Source organism: Pongo abelii, chromosome 19 (assembly GCF_028885655.2).
Source record: "Pongo abelii isolate AG06213 chromosome 19, NHGRI_mPonAbe1-v2.0_pri, whole genome shotgun sequence".
Classification (NCBI taxonomy): Eukaryota; Metazoa; Chordata; class Mammalia; order Primates; family Hominidae; genus Pongo; species Pongo abelii.
Window position 1 is genome coordinate 48,060,834 of NC_072004.2, and position 23,335 is coordinate 48,084,168.

General features: G+C 40.5%; 1 protein-coding gene across 2 annotated transcripts in view; it reads right to left on the reverse strand.

Moving 5' to 3' along the window:
- Window positions 1-23,335, reverse strand: part of LOC129051079 (acid-sensing ion channel 2) — a 388,338-nt gene that overhangs the window by 223,990 nt on the left and 141,013 nt on the right. Inside the window, exon 2 of one of the 2 annotated variants that reach the window (XM_063718097.1) lies at window positions 3,954-10,445. The exons of the other annotated variant lie outside the window; for it this stretch is intronic. Coding sequence (XP_063574167.1) covers window positions 10,398-10,445 — 48 coding nt within the window. The 3' untranslated portion in view covers window positions 3,954-10,397. Of the gene's footprint in view, window positions 1-3,953; window positions 10,446-23,335 lie in introns of those variants that run through there. 2 annotated transcript variants of the gene reach the window in all.

Genomic DNA, 23,335 nt, shown 5'->3' on the forward strand with positions numbered 1-23,335 from the left:
CATGGTCACAATTCTGCAAGGATAAGAACTCTGTTAATCCATGCAGAAAGTAGACATTCAGCAAGTGTTTACTTGAGTTAATTAAAAACACTTTTACCTTCACTAATTTAATGATTTCTCACAAGCATTCTGTAGATAAGCAGGGTGAGGGTTATTAGTTTCTTTTCATAGAGGGGAAAACCAAAGCCCCTAGGAGCTGAGGCCTCCTGCAGGTGGGGGCAACAGACTGGGTGTGTTTTGAATCCTGGCTGGTGGCCTTTGAGCTCTGTGACCTTGGACAGGGCTGGAACCAAGAGTGCAACTCCCTGCCTTCAGCTGTAGTCTCCCTCCCTGGCCCAGTCATGAAAGCAAAAATGGGTCAAGTTCTAATTCCCTGATGGAGAGGCACACAATACAAAATTGGTGACCTTTACTATTCCAAAGGCATGCATACCCTCCCTGTTGAGGACACACAAAGATGCAACACATTATCTTTGTTTTTATGGATAAAACAGCTCATACAAAATAAGAGTGGGCCATACCCTTGAATCACACACACACACACACACACCAAGAAGAAGGCCTGAAGGAACAGCAGCCAATCCCTTTGGAAGAACTGAGGGTTGTGTTGACAGAGGATGCCCAGGTAGAAGCTAAGTCATGCTGTCCCTGGTGAAAAATCGCTTAGTGTAATTATATCCCCAGAGAATGCAGGCTTCCAGATGGGCCCCAGAGCATCCTTTACATACAGTATTTTGGGCCAATAACATGATTCTAATGAAGCAGGAAGGAAGAACAAGAATAATAAAATTAAAAAGTCAAATTTTCATCCTTAATCTCTAGGGCTGCAAATAGGATGCGGCTGTGGTTCAGAAGCAGAGAAAGGAGAGGTGGGGGAAGAAGTCCATTTTGAAAGCAGCCAGGCGTTCCTAAAATGGTCGATGACAAGGGTGAGCTTTAATCTCAATTTCTGCAGCTTGACCCACATCCCCTTGGAGGAGGACAGAACTTTTCAATGAGGAGGCACCTAGAGGAGGATCAGAAAAGTAAATACCAAATTCACCTGTTTCTCTATCTCTCTTCCACTTGAGAAGTCCTCAGAGGATGTGGCCTTTAGTGGACGTGTTTGTTTGGAGTTGAAGGAACGGTGCCTGGGGATGAGTCTAGGAGCCCTGGTTGGAGACTTCCCAGCAGGCACATCCTCTCATCTGCAGCGTCCTGCTGACGAAGACTTCACATTCCTCTTGGGCTGCCCCTCATCGTCTGGGCATCCCATGGTTCAAATGCCTCTGGAAGACTATTACTTAGAGTTACTCTGATTTATTTATGCAGCGTCTTCTCTGAGACACTAAGTGTCCAAAGATGAACAAAACTGTTTTCTGCCTCTGTCCTCAGTGAGCTCACAGTTGAACACAGGAAGTTGGAGGAGGAAAATGATTCCTAGGGTGTGGTGAGTCCCTCCATAGAGGGGCGTGCTTAATGAGACCAGGGGTTGGGAGGAATGTGGATGTGGCACCATCTCCTTTCCTTCCAGATCCTGAGAACCTGTGCAGGCCTGTGCCTGGCACCATCACAGCAAACAACCCTGCCTAGCATCCAAAAAGACTCCACCACTCTTCCCCTCCATCCCCTCTTCTTTACCAACACAGGTAGTAATATTCCCAAAGCACATCCTCCCCATCCCCATGTAAGGCAAACTAAAATACTACCCATGGCCAATGTGAGCCAGAGTTATGCCAGGGAACAAGACAAGTTCCACAGTAGCTACTTCTACATGAATTAACACTCTTAAAAGAAGATAATTAAAGCTGTAGTCTTCTTTGAAACCGGGAGCCCCTAATCTCTCTTCTACCTGCTGAGACTATACCTGGAATTCCACCTTTGGGTTCACTGATTTTCAGTCTTTCCCAAGAAGATTAATGGAAAAACTTCAAGACCACTGATCAAGACCTCAGGAAGTGTAGGCTGCATCCCCACTGCTACTGTCTGTCTATACAACTTTCAGCAAGTTACTTTCCCTGCATGGACTTCTGTTTAGTTTTCTGCAGAATGAAGGGATTAAAAAGTTGTTTTATGTTCAGAAGAGGTGAGGCCTTAAGGGTCATAAAGTAACACATCAACAAAGACTAGTTTACCTCTGGCTGAAAGCAAAATTGGTCCTGCAGGAGAGAAGGGCAGGAAGAAGAAAACTGGGGTAGTTCCTACACAAACAAGGTCACTGACAATTTCTTATAACCCTGTATACACACACCATTCCTTGCATTAAAAGATTAAATGAGTCTCTTTCCCTCAAAACTAGGCTGCCTCGCAAATTGCTTTGCTCAGTGGAATATGGAGGTAGTATCACTGTGCCAGTTTAGAGTATAGGGTTTTGGGGACAGAAAACTCCCACTTTTGCCCTCTTGGAGTCCTGCACCACAATGTCAATAGGCCTGACCACCCTGCTAGAGAGACCAAATGGGGTGCCAGAGATGCCTTTTTAGTTTCCCACTGTTTCAGCCATCTCTCTGCTGAGGCATCAAGCATGTGAATGAAACCATATTGAATTTTCAGCCCTAGTTGAGCTCCAGATGTTTATAGTCACATGACCAGCTAAGATGAGCAGAAGAACTTTCCAGCTGAGCCCTACTCAATTTACCAATTTGTGAGCAAATAAATAGTTGTTATGTTGAGCCACTAAGTGTTTGGACTGGTTTATTACGAAGCAACAGATAACCAAAACAGGTGCCAGAGGTAAATGCTATAAGTGACAACCTTACAAAGGCTGGTGACTATAGTTAGAGGTTTGGATTAGGGTTAGGAGCCTTGGGTTGTGCAACAGTACTTGAGAGAACTTGATCATTGAAAATTTATTTGTTAAAAAGACTTTTCATTTTCATGGGATATGTTGTCACAGGAATTAACCAATGCTGGCTGGCCAAGCCCATGCAGATGACCCTCTTCCAAGGACTGGAAGCCAGCTTGGTTCCAAACATGGAGGAGGTAAGATTTTTATCCATAAATTCCCAACTTATTTCCATGCTGCCCTCCTCCCACACCAGTCCCTATCCCAACTTTCACTCAAAGGACTAGAGATGAAAAACCATGGAAACGAATGGCTTTGTGTAGTACTGAATGGGAAACATAGCAGCTGGGACTTAGAAAAGCAAAAGCTGTTATGTTGTTAATAACATTTTTATGGGCGATTTTGTTGTCTTTGATTGTAAAAGAAGAGTAATACAAGCTCCAGTTTGTTCTTCCAGGCCTGGGGGGTAGGCTTCCCTTATAGAACTCCCTGTCTGTTAGATTTACTCCCAGCTGAACCACATATACCTTCAATCCTCTCCCTCCCAATACTAATCACAAGAGCTACCAATTTTTGAGAAAACTCTCCATGCCAGCCATTGGGCTACAGAACTTATTTATGCTACCTCATTTAGTCCTTAAAATGAACCTTTGAGGACATACTATTCCCATCTTTACAGATTAGAAAACTAAAGGTCAGAGGTATTCATTAATGTCTCATACCTAATAAATGGTACAGCTGATATTTAATGTGAAGTCTGCAAGGCCCCAAAGCCCATGCACTTAACCATTTCTCCAAACAGAATACAGCTCCCATTACCAGGGCTACCCATTCACACATACATACATGCATATATTCAACATATTTATTCAACATATATGTAATGAGCACCTACTTTGTGAAGTAACAAATAATACATTAATGAACAAGACAGATATCATCTCAACCTTCATGAAGCCTACAGATTCCTACCATGACATTCACCATAAACCCTCATTTTACAATGTCCCAAAACCCCCTTTCATATTTTAACCTCCCAGCCCCTCATCCCTACTTCTAGCCATGACTCTAATATTCTATAACAAGGCTCTGACTTTGATCTTTGCTATTCTTGACATGATGTACACCTTTCTCCAAAAAAAAAAAAAAAAGACTGGAGTATATTGATTACACCAATGGGCCAAATTTCCCACCCCTGATCATATCCATGCCCTTTGCAGCATGACTTTGTGGTTCTTTCCACAAAGTGTTGGAATCTTTCCATCCCCTGAATCTGGGCTGTTCTGCTGACTTGCTGTGACCAATGGAATGCTGCAGAAGTGACAATGTGCCAGTTCTGAGCCTGTGTCTCAAGAGCTTTGAATGCGTGGGCTCACTCTCTGGTACCTCTGCCTCCACTGCGAGACTGCAGCCCTCATGAGTCAGTCAATATTCTAGGAACTGAAGATAAAGTTGTAAAAGAAACAAGCATGGTCCCCACTCAGACAAAGTTTACACCCTAGTAAATCAATAAATCATAAATGAGAATCCTGGATTTGCCAGGTCAGAAGGAACAATTATACAACCTCAAATAATGCTTAAATTCCACACCATATCCTCAATAGGGCTTTGGACCCTTTCAAAAACAGGGAGCTCATTATGAGCTAACACAACAGTTCCAGTTTTTGATGGAACACTCTTGGAGAGATTTTTCTTCTAGTGAACGGAAGCCCATCCATTGGGAGTGTCCACACTTTGATTTATGGATATTTCTCAGGGCCATACACAGCATGTCTAACTGCCTGTGTGTTCTGAGTTCTCTCTCTTCTAGGATACATCTTCTTCATTCTCTTAGCTATTTCTCAATGTCATGACTTTGAGACCGCTTGCCATTCTCTCTCCTGAACATGCTACCTTATTTTTCTACATTCTTCTAAAATTTGGTTCGGAGAAATAAACTCAAAACTTACCAACTTCTTGTACTACATTCCTCTTGGTGCTTCAGATTCCTTCATTTTAAATTAAAGAAGTTGAACTCGGTAGCTTGCAAGGAAAGATAGTAGATTGCAATGGAATGAATCCTAGATGCTCAACAGCCTCTCTCTGCTCTGCTTTATTTTCAGCACTGCTGCTGAAGCTGCCCATCTGCCTATCATCTCCCAAACCATCTTTACCAGTAAAGTCCTACTGTGCAGTAAAGAGACTTGAAATCAGAAGAGCTGGTTCTGAATCCCAGTTCTGGCACTTCACAGCTAAATGACCTTTGACATATTACATAACTGCTCTATCTCAATTTCTTTATCCATAAATCTAGACCATCACTCCTTTCCTTCCAGCTCACAGGAATTGGGTAGGTTACAAGAGAGGGCATGGCGTGCTATGTGTGAACACAGTCTTCCATCGGATGTTGTGCAGATAAGAGGTGGCATGTTGGTGCTGTCATGGGAACTATAGACCAGCAACAGAGTGAACACCATTCTATTTATGAGATATATTTATTGATGGACTTGGGGGCTCTGCTTCTCTGTGAAAATTCAATATGATTTTAATAATTCCAGAGAAAAGACTGTGTGGCAATAATTGTCCCTCCTGATGGGTATATCATGTTTTGTGATGTTCTGAGATAAGAATGATATTTAGGAATATGTTGTGGTGCCCAGAAGCAGTAGTTCACATCTGTAATCCCAGTACTTCGGGAGGATGAGAGAAGAGGATCACTTGAGTCCAGGAGTTCAAGACTAGCTAGGGCAACATAGAGAGACCATCCCTACAAAAAAATTAAAAATTAGCCAAGTGTGGTGGTGCATGCCTGTGGTCCCAGGTGCTGAGGAGGCTAATGTGGGAGGATCACTTGAGCCCGGGAGATCGAGGCCACAATGAACAATGGATTGTGTCACTGCACTCCTGCCTAGGCAACAGAGTAAGACCCTGTCTCAAAACAAATAAACAAACAAACAAACAAGAAATATGTTGTAGGCAATAGTCCTGGAAGGGGAAACTCCAGGATGGTGGAAGAGCCCTCCCGAGCTGAACTAAGGTCCAAATGGCCCGAGGTTCTGTCTTGTCCCATTCTAGGAACAGGCTGCATTCCCTGCTGCACATCTCACCCTTCTCCTGCCCACCCACCACACTGCTCTCACATTGTCCTTCCCTGCTTCCACCTGTCCTTGGCTCCAAACTCCTCCATGATCAAGCCCATCCTCCCCAGTGGGGCTCATGAACACCTTGGTCACTCTGGCTTCCCACCTCCCAGTCAGATCCAATGGTTATGCACTTCTAAACTCCATCCTTTATCAAAACCCACTGTAATATTTCACATCTGCATGACATAAAACATGCAATTCCTTTCAACTCAAGGTCCCTCTCTCTGCCTCTACTCATCTGATCAATTCTACTTACCCTTTGAAACTTCAAAACCCTTCAGAGAATCTTCCTCCTCCAGGAATCCCAAGCTGATAATCTCCAGCAAACCTGCTCCACGGTGGTAATTACTCTCTCCTCTGTGTTCATGTTGGACCTTCAATAAACCCTGTTTCTCACATATTGAAATTCTCTGTTTGCCTGCCTGACTCCTCAACTGTGAGAGTAGAGTTGAGTCCCCAACTATTTCTGAATCTCCAGCAACAAGCATGGTTTGGCACATGGAAAATGTTTGAAATGTATTAGAAGAAGGTATGAGTATATCAAATAAGCAAAGATATTGGAATGATTTTGCATAACAATATTATACTCTGATCCCCATTCCAAAACTGAGCACCGTAATCTTTCCACATGCCTGAACCCTGGGAGGCAAAGAATAGCCCAAGAAGAAAACAGAGAAAATATAACACAGTCCATCTTCTCTCATGAGACAAGAGTTTATGATTGCCAGGAAATGTGTAAATTGCAGCACAGATTATTTGTCACCACTTCGTGAAAGGGCAGAAAACAGAGCTATTTTTTACAACTTCAAAAGCATGCACAGGTTGGGGCTACTGCAGTGGAAATGCCAGGTCTGTTATATGCAGATACAACGAGGTGGCAAAAAGACCTGCTTCTCTGGGGGGTGGGGAGGGGATGTAAAGGCTGGCACAGTTACTCATAAAGCTGCCTGGCTGCACAAGATTCTTGAAAAATCTCTTCCCACTTAATCAGAATATCAGAATCACAGAACTCAAAGATCAGGGTCCTGTGAACATGTTCTGTATTGGAGAATTTCTGTCCGTTTATGGATTTTAATCCTCTAAAAACTGATATCTATTTTTAGTTTCCATCTCATTAAATACAAAAGACCTTCATTGAACATCTACTCTGTGCTTGATGAAAGGAAGAAGCAACTCTGAATACATCACCCAACCTCAAGCAGGTTATAGACCACATAGGAGCATGTGTAAGTTGTGTTCACAATCACGCAACCATTTTAATGCAGAGCAAAAGATGATAAATGAGAAATTCAAAATGTTGTGAGCACTCAGAGGAAGACAGAAGGAGCACTTTGGAAGGATGAGGCCAAGATGTTGATGGCCAGGGTTTCAGCTCTAGTACCCAGCTCCTCACTATTTCCAGGAAAGGACAGCCTGCAGATGCCTGAATGCCTGCATGCCTGCATGCCCACTTCAGATGAAATGGGTTGTGATTGAGGCTTGCAGATAGGTATTTATTTCCATGAATCAAACCTGCTCTCTCTGCTGCTGATTTGGAGAAAGAAATATTTCCAGACTTAAGATTCTTTATTGTGCAATTGCTTTCCTGCAACTCTTGGGTGTAGGTTGATTTGTCCAGAAATGCCAAATTCTAGAGAACAGCAGAGAAAAAAGAGTGATTTTGCTTGATACTAGCAACATCACAACTAATCCCTTTCTCAAACAAGCTCATGGCAGCAAGTAAACTGGTGACGTGTGACTCCTCTTTAATCCTCTTAGCTCATCTCCCTCTAGTGAATCCAAATGTTACCAGTGCCAGGGATTAGCATCCTGGAGCAGGGCTGTGGTGGAAAATGCACAGGATCTGTTCTTGGAACTCTTGGGTGGGTCCCTAGCTCTACTACTTTCAGCTGTGCACTTTTGGGTTAGCTGCAACCTCCTTCAGCCTGCCTCAATTCCCTCACCTGTAAAATTGGATTGGTGATCAGGGGATCAGAGTAGAAAATGTGTATGAAATTGCCTTATTAATTGCAAAGATAAGTCAGGACTATCAGTTATTTTCAAATTGTGCATGTCCACCCTTCTTAAAAGGCCTGGTGCCCTTCTGAATGGGGATGGAGGTTCATGCCTCCTTTGCTTTTGGATTTCCTCAACCTCACACAAGGTCTGACATTTAATGAGCACCTCAGTGCATTCTTGTTAGATTAATAAGTGAACAAATTGCAACATGTTACCCTGGAGGTTAAGGCTTCTGTCTTCCTTCCAAGCTGAAAGGTAAAGAGAGAAAAATTAATCTACAAAATGTTTGGAATCATCAGCATGAATTCTAAAATAATTAGAATTTTCTGAACACACACACACACACACACACACACACACAGAGAGAGAGAGAGAGAGAGAGAGAAAGAGAGATAGAGTGAGTTGATTTTTCCTTCTGGTAGCTGGAAGTCTACATTAAATTTGAAGAACATCTTGCCCTAAAATGGTTTGGCTCCTGGTTATGTGAATATATTTTGCTTAGCACTAAGAGGATAGAGATGGATTACTAGGTCAGATACTTGGTTCTCATTCTTGATTGATTCATCCACTCTTTCATCCATCCATCCATCCCTCCATCCATCCACTCATTCATTCATTCACTGGCAACAATTTGTTCCAAAGCACTGACTGTGTGAAAGCTCAGCCTCATTACAAGATGAAAAATGTTGGAGCAGCCTTTTGGCTGAAAAACCACCACTGATCCTTACAGACCTTATTGCCCCTGAGCCAAGAAACATTTGAAATCATACTACTGCCCCCATATATGGCATTTAGCACCACCCTTATCTTCAGTTTGATAGTTTCAGGGACCAAAATCCTGACTTTCTCCCTTTAGATAAAATTCCTGTGACTGGGATATATTGCCACCAAAATCCTCCAAAAATCCCATCTCCGAAAAGACTGTTCATGGCAAGTGGGAGTCTACACGGAGAATGGCGACAATTACTTTGGACTGTAGAACATGTGACTGGACTGCATACATGCCGCACTTACTGCCTCCCCACCATCCTTGCACCCTCTTTCTGTGGCTGTAACCAACACAACTGCTCTCGCTGTCTTCCTCATCCCTAGTAAATAACCCTGCCTATGAATCTCACTTTTTTTTTTTTTTTGAGACGGAGTTTCGCTCTTGTTGCCCAGGCTGGAGTGCAATGGCGTGATCAAGGCTCACTGCAACCTCTGCCTCCTGGGTTCAAGTGATTTTCCTGACTTAGTCTCACAAGTAGCTGGGATTACAGATGCTTGCCATCATGCCCAGCTATTTTTTTGTATTTTTAGTAGAGACAGGATTTCACTATGTTGGCCAGGCTGGTCTCAAACTCCTGACCTCAGGTGATCCACCCACCTCGCCCTCCCAAAGTGCTGGGGTTACAGGTGTGAGCCACCATGCCCGGCCAAATCTCACTTTTCTATCCCTCATCTTTTCTCCCTTCTCCTTCCTTCCACCCTCCTTTCCTCTGACTATTCCAATTTTATACTTAGTTCTCATGCACCAGACCTAGGCTTGGAGGGATAAAAACTCTTCTGCAGTGCTTTCTGTTCCAAGCTGCTCACCACATCCTCTGCCCTTTATTCCACTCCCTTCATGTTCCAACCACTGATCAATCCCTAAGAAAAAAACAAAACAAAACAAAACATTTCCTTCTTATGCTTTATGCCTCCAAATTTTGTTCTCCCTGGGTTGCTGCCTCTCTCTCAGGCTGGCGGCTCCATTGTTATTATGATTGTATATTAAGTTTAATGTGTCCACAGGCATTTTACACACTCATAAAAGTCAGGCCCTCTAAGAACTCCCTGTGCTGAAGACACTGGAAATGCTCTCCCAGGCCTTAGCGTCATTATGGCCTCTGTGCAAAGCTGGGTGGTGGCTGTTTATTGTTGTCTTTGTAACTCTTGATGATAAATACAGCATTTTGAAAAAGATCAAATCATTTCCTAGGTTATAAGCAGAGCTGAAGTGTTTACTTCCATATGGGCAACATCCCACAGTATTAAAGATATTAATAATAGGTGACCTTTATTGAGTATATACTATATACCAGACTGTGCACTAAACATTTTTACATGCATTAGCCCACATAATCTGCCCAATTAACCTATGCGACAGGTAAGATTTAATTTCAAATAAACATTTAATAATAAAAGGAAATTGAGACACAGAGAAATTAGGTACTGAGTTCAAGATCAAAGAGCATAGAGGTGGAAAAACTGGGATTATTCAAACTCAGCCTGTCTGGCTTCAAAGCCTACCTGCTTAATCACATACAGGTACTGGCATTTGGAAGAGATCCATCTTTAAGGTGCAGGAAGCCAAATATAGGTGGGACAAACTGGCAGATGTTGGTGTGCTCCTCTGTCTACGAAAGCCATGCCCAGAGTCTTCCTTTCTCAGTCCCTGACAAGACTCAGGTACCTATAGGACCTCCATTCTGCACAGGGTTTGTCTTTGTTTTCCCCAGCATAAGAGACAATGGAAAATGAGAGCAAAGGACTCAGACCACAGCAGACCTTGTAGAGTGGGAGTCATAAGTACCGCAAACCTGCACAAGAGATGAAAGAGCAGTGAACCATATGTTCTTTCCATGGAATACTAACTCTGTAAATAATCTTGCATGTGCTCTAGTCCAGTTTCCTAACAACAAGTACATAGATTGATTAGCCAAATTATTCCCATTGCTTCTCTGTCTTCTTGTTTCATAATCAGTGTTTTCATTACATGCAGCCCTTTCCTTCATTGCTCTTCATTTTCCTCACTCAAGACATCTATGAACTACAATATTATTTTACTTGGGAGACATTGATGTCAATGAAGTACATTTTTGAAGTATGAGGAAACCAAAGCTCCAAGAGGCTGTTATTTGTCCAGAGCCATGAAACATGTTAATGCAGAGCTTGAATTTGTACTTCCTGGCTCGCAGTATAGTGCTTTTTTCAAGCAATGAGTGGAAATGTATGGGTACCCTCCTTTCCCAGATTACTTCCATCACCAGGATCAGCTGCTAAACTCATACTGGTGGCATCCTACCCAGTACCAGCCTTTCTGAATAGTCTCCCGTAGTTCCAATTCACACATACACATTTGCCAGATGGACTTCAAAACATGCCAAAATAGTTATCATGTCCTACCCGACATTTGCTCCAACTGCATCCTCAGTCTTATGATCTTTAAATTTACTGCTAACCATGGTGCTAGTCAGAGCAACACAAAAGGACATGCTTAACCTCAGGGCTGAAGGAGATGACATAGTTGAAGGATAGCACTCACTGATGCATAGAGACTCACAAAACAGAAAACTAGATGCTGTTCTAGGAATTTAGTATAAAATGGCAACTGAGAGAGACATTATGCGTGTCTTCATAGTTTGTCTTCTAGTGAGGAGATACATGAGCAAGTAACCAAAACGTATCTATTGGGAGGGCTTCTTGAAGACTTAAAGCACAAGAAGAAAACAATCATGTGAAGAATGGAAGAAGAGAGGTCCATCCGAAGAAATGACTCATCCAAAGGCCCTGCATTTGGAAAAATCTTGGCATACTTAGCTACCTCTCAGAGAGTCCAGTGGGACTAAAGGACAGGAAGACAGGAGGAGAGAGGAAGAGGATATAAAGTGGCCAGCAGTTAGATGGTGCAGGACCATTTAAATCATAACATGTAGCACAGGCTTCACTCTGTCTGCAATAGAAAGCCATTAAATTGGGTTAAGCCACGAAGAGACACGATTCGATTTATATGTTAAAATAACGTCTTATTATGGAAAATTTCCAACATTTACAAAGTAATCCAAATAATATAATGAACCTTCATGTGTCCATCACCCAGATTCAACAAATTATCAAAAATTTCCCATTCTTGCATCATTTACAGATCATTTACTCCCTACCCTCCCACTTGTTTACTGTCTTTTTTACCATTTTCCTCTTTTTGAGGTAAAATTTACTTACAATAAAATGTACAAATCCTATTATTTTGACAAATGAAACTCTGATTGTTATCTCAGAACATTTTCATCTTCCCAGAAAGTTCCTTCTTGTTTCCTCTTAATCAATCCCTACCAATTAACGCCCAAGAAACAATGACTGTGCTTGCCTTTTTATCTTAGTTTTGCTTATTCTAAAAGCTCATATTCATGAAGTCATACAGTATTTTCTTGTGTCTGACTTCTTTTACTCAGCATGTTTTTAAGATTCATTTATGTTGTGTGTGTCAGTAGTTTGCTTTTTAAAAACTGATTAGTATTCCATTGTATAAATATACAATATGTTTGTCAATTAACTTGCTGATGGACATTTGGATCGTTCCCAATTTTTGGCTAATGTAAATAAACCTGCTATGAATGTTGTACAATTATTGCTGTGGACATATGTTTTTGTTATTCTTGGCTAAATACCTAGGAGTAGAATTAATTTATAAGTTTTTAAGCATTGGGAATAGAATAGAGGGGGCAGGGATGGTGGCAAGAAAAGCAGTTAAGAGGCTATTACAGTAGTTGAGAAAAGAGACTAGGATGACTTACACGGGGCAGTGATTGCAGTAAGACTGTCAGGGGACAGATTTGAAATATATATTGATAAATATGGTCAAGAATATTTGCCAGTGAAGTAAATGTGAGGGGCGAGAGAAATGGAAGAATGATCTCTAGCTTGAAAAACTGGGTGCCTATTAGGATATTTTACTGCAATTAAGAAAGTGGAGAAAGAAAAATAATTTAGGCAACATCCAAGGATTTCCATTTGCAATGACTGAGGCATGGCAGAGTAGACATTAAGCAGACACATGGAGCCTGCAGCTTGGGAAAGAGACTGACCCATCGTCACCTGGCACACAGCTTCTGCACTGCTCAGGTCCTGCCTTCTCCCTAAAATACCTCAACATCTTGTGGAAGGATGGAAAATGGGTTTTGTTTTATGAACCAATTCTGGTAATTGGTAATAGCTACCTGTGACACTGTGCAAAGAAAGATTCTGAGACCACATTCTGGGCTGGTAGGTAAGGAGTGCTGTGAGTGGTAAGGCATGTCCTTCTGGAGCATGGAGTAGTAGTACAATGGAAACAACTCAGATATTTTCTATGCCTGAGAAAATAGAAGTCCACAACCAAATCAACCTAAAAAGGGAAGAATTTGCTGTGGAATAACTGACTAATTAATAATAATGCAGACGGAAGTCCAAACTGTGCAAATATATAGATTGACCCATTATAGGTCAATCTATATTATTTACTTCTCAATTTCAACTCCTCTACCAAATAACCTACTGACTCAGTATCCTTCAGGTCCTCAGTAAAAATGCCTTTGACTTTTCACCCAATCTCCAAATTGCAAAAATCCCAAAATATGCTGAGTTCCTCATCGTTGGCTGGGATCCTCTCATATCTTGAGGTTAAACACCCATTCGTGTGAAAACACAGTTTAAAGGATTTCAAACTTTTAAATACAGTGATGAATCATTTAAATACCCTGGGGGAAATGTCAAAGAGTGGATTAGACAGATAATCAATGTGTAATAGTTGCCTCTTCTTTTCATTCCCAACTGAAGCCATAGGTGAGTTGTTCTCATTATTAATAAAACTATCTATGCATTCATTCATTCATTCATTCATTTAATCATCAACCTTTTATTGGGCACTAAATTTATGCCAGGCCCCATACTTGGACCTGAGTAGAGAGACAAATAATCCTATTTACACATAGAAACATGTAAATGACCCCAAGGAGAGTTGGATACCACATTCCTTTGTTAAATATTCCAAAGACAAGTGAGAGAAACTCTTCAGGAGGTAGAAAAGCTAAACTCAGTCTTGAAAAACTATTAAATTAAAAGTTTCTCTGAAGGAAGTATTGGGAAAGGATATTCTAAGCAGAGAAGCCAGCATGAACAGGTCTGAACATGGGATGGAGCAATTGGTGGGTGTTAAAGCCCAAGGAGGGTGTGACTGAGGAAATGGGCTGTCGCAGTAGAGGTGTGAGTGCCTGTCTGATGATGGGACTTGGTGCTGTTATGGCTGCGATGGGAGTCATTACTGGAGCTTTAGTAGGAGGAGGGATATAATCAGATATGTATTTTAGAAAGATTTTGTAGTAATGCGGTGACTGCAGGAGGGGAGGAAATACAACAGAAAGAAAATTGCAGGCAGGAAGCAACTGGAGGTAAGGAAGTGAGGAAAAAGAGGGCGAGGCACAGAGGCAAGAGGGTCAAGGATTAGTACTGCGGGTTAGGATTAGTGCTAGTGCTTGGCAGTAGAAACTAAAGAGAGAAGAAGGTAGAAATTCAGACTATGAGAGAGTGCGTGTGGCTGAAAATAGAAACCTCATAATGTACCTGTGCAGGGTACTTTGGAAATGCCTGTGATAGAACCAAAGTCTGTTTAACTCCAAAGCCAATACTTTCCATATTTTCACACTCCCAGGTAGCTTTATTCTTGTTCCCACTTCCTCCTGCAGTAGCCATGACAAACCTCCAAGAGCCCACAGTCCCAGACATTTTTACACCTACACCCATGTACTTGCGTGTGTGCACAACTCTACCTACCTAAACATGGTCTAATCCTACTTATTTTTCTCTAAAGCCTAACTCAACTTTCTCCTTGTCCAAGAAGACCTGTCACAGCTCCTTACCTGAAAATTACATATTTCTAAGTGCTAACCTCTATACTTACTCTCATCTCTTTTTACACTTTACCTTATATCTGAGTCGGTTCTGTACATGTCATCTTCTGGCTAGACAGTGAGCTTGCTGAGGCTGCCTATGTAAGATGCACCTCTGAGTTTTCTTTGAGGGCCCAGTGATACTGAATGACATGAGCCTTTGTTGCATGTGCCACCTCACTGGGTCATCTCACCTTCCTAGCCAAGTTTATCAACAGTAGATTATAACCACCTTATAGATGAAGAAACAGCCTGGAGGAACAGCCCTTGAATCCAGATTTTCTCATTTGTTCTCTTACCTCTGGTGGTCCTCATTCCCTGGATTACCCACTGTGAACTGGATACCAGGGCTTCATGGGTAAAGTATATTATTAAAACAAATCCTTAGCTCAGACTTTCATTCCTGTAGCACTAGCTGCTCAATTCAAAAACAGGCAGCAGGCCTTGAAATGCTGTCCTTGAAACCTCCTTCTCTTCTTTCTCCTCCTAGATCAACTGACTGTATGGATCTCAGGGAAATGTATTAGCATTTCCTCCTACATATTTAGGGAACAGAAATGCGGATCCCCCTGTTTTCTTTGTGGGAATGCAGATACTTAGGAGGGGAGGGGAGGAGAGCAGAGCTAGCTGGTCTTCCAGGGACTCCATGTAGTGACATCATTCTCACTGAGCATTTTCCATGTGCCAAATACCCCACTAAGCATGTCATTTTGGTTCTCTTCTGATAATCTGCTAGGTAGGTATTAGGACCTGTATTTCATAGAAGAGGAAAGTGATGCTCAGTGATATGAAGGAACTTGTTCAAGTTCATGCCATCAGCAAATGGCAGAACCAACATTTAACAATTTTTTAGGGATCATGGCAGACAGGAGGCAGGACTAGATTGCAGCTCTGGACAGAGCAGCATGTGGAGGCTTGCACTGTAGATTTTAGCTCTGGATCAACTGCAAGAACAAACTAGCAATCCCAAGAGGACCCACAGACCCTCTGAAGGAAGTGGACTGCTCCTGCAGGACCTGAGAGACACCCCAAATACTGTGAGTGCTCTAACTGCAGAAATGAAAAAGGGAGACCCTTCTCTCCCAAACACACAACCCCACTGGAGAGGTTGAAAGTCTGTTTGTGGGAGAAGCTTCTGACTTTACCTGGAGCTGAGTAAAGTTAGAGAGCTGAGCAAAATACAGGGGTAGAGGAAGCAACAGAAAGACCCTGGGTCTCTAAGCAGCCCATTCCTGCCTGGCACTACAGGGATCCATCAGGACGGTGGCGAGAGAAGCAGAGGGTAAAACTCCACAGGGAGAAGAAATTCTCTAGCTGAGCTTTTTTTTTTTTTGGGAGGCTCTTCAACACCTCCCAAAAAATCACACTAGTTCACCAGCAATGGATCCAAACCAATAAGAAATCCTTGATTTACGTGAAAAAGAATTCAGGAGGTTAGTTATTAAGCTAATCAGGAATGGACCAGAGAAAGGTGAAGCCCAATCCAAGGAAATAAAAAAAATGATACAAGAAGTGAAGGGAGAAATATTCAAGGGAATAGATAGCATAAAGAAAAAACAAGCAAAAATTCAGGAAACTTTGGACACACTTTTAGAAATGCAAAATGCTCTGGAAAGCCTCAACAATAGAATTTAACAAGTAGAAGAAAGAAATTCAGAGCTCAAAGACAGGGTCTTCGAATTAACCCATTTCAACAAAGACAAAGAGAAAAGAATAAGAAAATATGAACAAAGCTTCCAAAAAGTCTAGGATTATGTTAAATGACCAAACCTAAGAATAATCAGTGTTCCTGAGGAAGAAGAGAAATCTAAAAGACTGGAAATATATTTTGGGGAATAATTAAGGACAACTTCCCTGGCCTTGCGAAAGACCTAGACACCCAAATACAAGAATAACAAAGAACACCTGGGAAATTCATCACAAAAAGATCTTCGCCTAGGCACACTGTCATCAGGTTATCCAAAATTAAGATGAAGGAAAGAATCTTAAGAACTGTGAGACAGAATCACCAGGTAATCTATGAAGGAAAACCTATCAGATTAACAGCAGATTTCTCAGCAGAAACCCCAAAAACTAGAAAGGATTTGGGACCTATCTTTAGCCTCCTCAAACAAAACAATTATCAGCGAAGAATTGTGTACCCAGTGAAACTAAGCATCATATATGAAGGAAAGATACAGTAATTTTCAGATAAAGAAATGCTGAGAGAATTTGCCATTACCAAGCCACCACTACAATAACTGCTAAAAGGAGCTCTAAATCTTGAAACAAATCCTGGAAACACATCAAAACAGAATCTCTTCAAAGCATAAATCACACAGGACCTATAAAGCAGAAATACAAGTTAAAAAGCAAAAACAAAAGACAAAATACAACCAAAGTACACACGCAACAAAGAGCATGATGAAAGCAACGGTACCTCACATTTCAACACTAACATTGAATGTAAATGGCCCAAATGCTCCACTTAAAAGATACAGAACCACAGAATGGATAAGAACTCAACAATCAACTATCTGCTGCCTTTAGGAGACTCACATAACACAAAAGGACTCACATAAACTTAAAGTAAGGGGGTGGAAAAAGGTATTTCATGCAAATGGATACCAAAAGTGAACACGGGTATCTATTCTTATATCAGACAAAACAATCTTTAAAGCAACAGCAGTTAAAAGAGACAAAGAGGGACATTATATAATGGTAAAAGGCCTTGTACAATAAGAAAATATTACAATCCTAAACATATATGCACCTAACACTGGAGCTCCCAAATTTATAAAACAATTACAACTAGACCTAAGAAATGAAATAGACAGCAACACAGTAATAGTGGGGAACTTCCATACTCCACTGATAGTACTAGACAGGTCATCAAGACAGAAAGTCAACAAGGAAACAATGGATTTAAACTATACCTTGGAACAAATGGACTTAGATATGTACCTAACATTTCATCCAACAACCGTAGAATACACATTCTATTCGACAGTGCATGGAACTTTCTCCAAGATAGACCATATGATAGGACATAAAATGAGCCTCAATAAATTTAAGAAAATTGAATTATATCAAGCACTCTTTCAAACCACAGTGGAATATAACTGGAAATCAACTCCAAAAGGAACCTTCAAAACCATGCAAATACATGGAAATTAAATAACTTGCTCCTGAATGAGCACTGGATCAAAAACAAAATCAAAATGGAAATTAAAAAATTCTTCAAACTGAATGACAATAAATGACACAACCTATCAAAACCTTTGGGATGCAGCAAAGGTGGTGTTAAGAGCAAAGTTCATAGCCCTAAATGCCTACATCAAAAAGTCTGAAAGATCACAAACAATCTAAGGTCACACCTTAAGGAACTAGAGAAAGAAGAGCAAACCAAACCCAAATCCAGCAGAAGAAAGTAAATAACTAAGATCAGAGCAGAACTAAATGAAATTGAAACAAAAAAAGATTACAAAAGATAAATGAAACAAAAAGCTGGTTCTTTGAAAAGATAAGCAAAATTGATAGACCATTAGCAAGATTAACCAAGAAAAGAAGAGAGAAAATCCAAATAATCTTACTAAGAAATGAAAAAGTATATATTACAACTGACACCACTGAAATACAAAAGATCATCCAAGGCTACTATGAACACCTTTACGCACATAAACTAGAAAACCTAGAAGAGACAGATAAATTCCTGGAAAAATACAACCCTCCTAGCTTAAATCAGGAAGACTTAGATACCCTGAACAGATCAAAACCAGCAGTGAGACTGAAGTGATAATTAAAAAATTAGCAACAAAAAATAATTCAGTACCAGATGGATTCACAGCAGAATTCTACCAGACATTCAAAGAAGAATTGGTATCAATACTTTTGACACTATTCCACCAGATAGAGAAAGAAGGAACCCTCCTTAATTTATTCTGTGAAACCAGCATCACCCTAATACCAAAACCAGGAAAGGACAAAATCAAAAAAGAAAATTACAGACCAATATCCCTGATGAACATAGATGCTGAAATCCTTAACAAAATACTAGCTAACTGAATCCAACAACATACCAAAAAGAGAATCCACTGTGATCAAGTGGGTTTCATACCAGGGATGCAGGGATTTTTTAACATACACAAGTCTATAAATGTGATACACCACATAAACAGAATTAAAAACAAAAATCACATGATCATCTCAATAGATACAGAAAAAGCATTCAACAAAATCCAGCATCCTTTATGATTAAAATCCTCAGCAAAATCAGCATACAAGGGACATACGTTAATATAATAAAAGCCATCTATGACAAACTCACAGTCAACATAATACTGAATGAGGAAAAGTTGAAAGCATTCCCTCTGAGAACTGGAACAAGACAAGGATGCCCACTTTCACCACTCCTCTTCAATATATCAATATAGTACTGGAAGTCCTAGCCAGAGCAATCAGACAAGAGAAAGAAATAAAGGGCATCCAAATCAGTAAAGAGGAAGACAAACTGTCACTATCTGCTGACAATATGATTGTTTACCTTGAAAACCCTAAGGACTCCTCCAGAAAGCTCCTAGAACTGATAAAAGAACTCAGCAAAGTTTCCAGATACAAGATTAATGTACACAAATTAGTAGCTCTTCTATACACCAACAGCAACCAAGCAGAGAACCAAATCAAGAACTCAACCCCTTTTAAAATGGCTGCAAAAAAATAAAAATAAAAGACTTAGGAATATACCTAACAAAGGAGTCGAAAGACCTCTAGAAGGAAAACTACAAAACACTGCTGAAATAAATCACAGACAACACAAACAAATGGAAACACATTCCATGCTCATGGATGGGTAGAACCGATATTGTGAAAATGACCATACTGCCAAAAGCAATCTAAAAATTCAGTGCAATCCCCATCAGAATACCACCATCATTCTTCACAGAATTAGAAGAAAGCAATTCTAAAATTCATATAGAACCAAAAAAGAGCTCACCTAGCCAAAGCAAGACTAAGCAAAAAGATCAAATCTGGAAGCATCACACTACCTGATTTCAAACTATACTATAAGGCCATAGTCACCAAAATAGCATGGTACTGGTATAAAAATAGGCACGTAGACCAATGGAACAGAATAGAGAACCCAGAAATAAACCCAAATACTTCCAGCCAACTGACCTTTAACAAAGCAAACAAAAATATAAAGTGGGGAAAGGACACCCTTTTCAACAAATGGTGCTGGGATCATTGGCTAGCCACCTGTAGGAGAATGAAACTGGATCCTCATCTCTCACTTTATACAAAAATCAACTCAAGTTGGATTAAGGACTTAAACCTAAGACCTGAAACTATAAGAATTCTAGAAGGTAATATTGGAACAGCCCTTCTAGACATTGGCTTAGTCAAGGATTTCATGACCCAAAACTCAAAAGCAAACACAATAAAAACAAAGATAAATAGCTGGGACCTAATCAAACTAAAGAGCTTTTTTTTTTTTTTTTTTTTTTTTTTTTTTTTTTTTTTTTACAGCAAAAGGAACAGTCTGGAGAGTAAACAGGCAACCCTCAGAGTGGGAGAAAATCTTCACAATCTATACATCTGACAAAGGACTAATATCCAGAATCTGCAACGAACTCAAAAAAATCAATAAGAAAAAACAAACAATCCCATCAAAAAGTGGGCTAAGGGCATGAATAGACAATTCTCAAAAGAAGATATACAAATGCCCAACAAACATATGAAAAAATGCTCAACATCACTAATGATCAGGGAAATGCAAATCAAAACCACAATGTGATACCACCTTACTCCTACAAGAATGGCCATAATCAAAAAATAAAAAAAACAGTAGATGTTAGCGTGGATGCAGTGAATAGGAAAACTTCTACATGGCTAGTGGGAACATAAACTAGTACAGCCACTATAGAAAACAATGTGGAGATTCTTTAAAGAACTAAAAGTAGAATTACCATTGGATCCAGCAATCCCCCTACTGGGTATCTATCCAGAGAAGAAGAAGTCATTATTTGAAGAAGATACTTGCATATGCATGTTTATAGCAGCACAATTCACAATTGCAAAATCATAGAACCAACCCAAATGCCCATCAAACAAAGAGTGGATAAAGAAATTGTGGCATATATATGTGATGGAATAGTACTCAGCCATGAAAAGGAATGAATTAATAGCACTTGTAGTGAGTTGGATGAGATTGGAGACTATCTCCAATGAAGTAACTCTAGATGAAGTAACTCAGGAATGGAAAACCAAACATTGTATGTTCTCACTGATATGGGGGAGCTAAGCTATGAGGATGCAAAGGCATAAGAATGATACAATGGACATTGGGGACTTAGGGGGAAGAGTGGAAGGGGAGCTATGGATAAAAGACTACAAATATGGTGCAGTGTATACTGCTTGGGTGATATGTGCACCAAAATCTCACAAATCATCACTAAAGAACTTACTCATGTAACCAAATACCACTTGTACCCCAGAAGCTTGTGGAAAAATTTAAAAATATATATATATATTTTTTAAAAGCAATTTTATCTGTTTCCAAAGCCTATACACCTTTCTTTACGCTGCTTCCAAAAGTAAAAAAAGACCGCTGAGGGGTTGTTATTACAGGCTGCTTTCTGCCCAGGGCAACCTTTCACAACTAGAATGCTGAAAGGAGGGAAGGTTTTGCCTACAGTCCTGATCATTGTATTCTGAGGAAGAGGGACATAGATGAATAAGAGGAAAACGGGGGCATGCAACAAGTTAAAAAGTCAAGCTTAAGGACAAGAGAAGACTAATCAAAAGGGAGAATTATAAAAAGAATTGCTTGGTTTGACTCTGAAAGGCCTTTCTCCCAAGTGGTAAAAATAATGCGTACAGACTGTTCACGATGGCCAGCCCCTCTTCTAACACCTTTGCATCCTAGAAACTTACTTAATCCACAACACTCTTGAGATAGTATTAGAACTGTGCACAACTATAGGTGACAAAACTGAGGGCACACAGAGGTTAAGTACTATTTTTCCCGTGGTCTTACAGGAACTAGATTCAAGAACAGGAATTTGAGACCAGGGGCCTGAGTCTAGGTTCACACTCTTAACTACCGGACATGGTGCCTTTAGAATAACTATGAGTGGGGAAGGCCTGGCTTAAGGAGATGAAAATCTGTAATTTGAGGTCCAAGATCCCTACCCATAAAGGATTCAAGAAGTTGACAAACCATGGAGATAACATTGTGACCAACACAGGCAATGGTCTTGAACCACTGGTTAATTAAGTCATTCATCTCTTTGTGATCTCTCTAAGCCGCTGGTTCCCGGCCTTAGCTGCACATTAGAACCACCCGGGGAGTTCTTACAAAACACTGCTGCCTGGGCCTCATGCCAGACTGATTGAATTGGAACCTCTTGGGGTGGGTCCTTGGCATCTATGTTTTTTTTTAATGTTCTCCAGGTGATTTCTCATGTGCCACTGGGGCTGTGAACCACTGATACAGGTCATCACTGAGTGGAGAGCCAACTCTTCCCGGCAGCTGAAAGCCTTTCATGTGGCCTGCAAAGACATTCTCACAAAGGCTCTTCAGCCTGCAAGCACCTCAAGGACAGGCATTGTGTCCCATACAATTATTTGGGTATTGTCCATGATATCTATTACGATGACAGCTGAGTCATAGAGTCGGGAGCTGGCTGGGACCTCTCTGCTCATTGTATCCAGTGTTTTTGAATTCCGGGGACTTACAGAAGGGCCAAAGTGGACTGCTTTGGGTGGTTGGGCATGGAGATGTGAGTCACTGGTTTGGTGAAGTTTCCAGGGAACTCGAAATCAGGGAAGGTCAGCGAGACCACCCAGGAAACAACACACAATATCTTCAGCTCCTTGGGACAGGTGGGATTCTTTATTATCAAGCTCCAGCTCTGAGAAAAGCCCCTGTGTCTAATCTCAAATCTGAGAGAACTAAAGTGACAGCACTAACATACCAATTTAGAACTGAAAGACGGAACACTGCTGCCCTCAGGCCACCGCAGGAGCTGCCATGTCCTCTTCTCCTGGGTTATGTGAGCACGTGTCCGTCTCTCATACTAGACTTTAGGAACCTTCAAGAATAAGCACATTGTGTCACATTTCTTTGTATTTAATGCCACACAACCACACACCTAGTACACAGTGGAAAACTAATAAAGGCTTCTTTGGTAGAATAAATACTAGGGCCGACATTACTTGCTCTCTGAAGTCCTTTGTAGTGATAAGTCTTTACATAGAGGCCTGGGCATGTACAAGTATGGACTTCAGATGAAAGAAATTGAAAAAAGAATAAAAATAGCTGATAGATGTGTGAAAAGATTCACATCCTTGCTGAAATTTAAAGGAAAGCAAATTTTTTTTAAAAATGGAATTTTTTTGACCTATCAAACTGACAAATGATTTGGATCAGTAATACTGATCCAGTAATACTGAAGGCTAACAGGAGTGTGGAAAAGAGACTGTTAGTGAGAACATGAATTGGAATAGCTTTTTTAAAGGGCTTACTGCATGACAATTATAAGTATGAATACTTTGGCCCAATAATTTATTTCTAAAAAAACTATCCAAAGAAGATTATTGGATACCTGTACAAAATGCTGTTTATGATTTTTTAAATGGAAATAAGTTAACTGTCTTTAAAAATAGGATTGAGTAAATAAATTGGGGTATACCCACACAATAGAATATGCTACTGTTGTGAAGGATGAGGAAATCTTTAAATGATCAATGTGGAAAGACATCCATGATATTTTTTTTTTTTTTTGCTTTTTTAAGACCTTTATTTA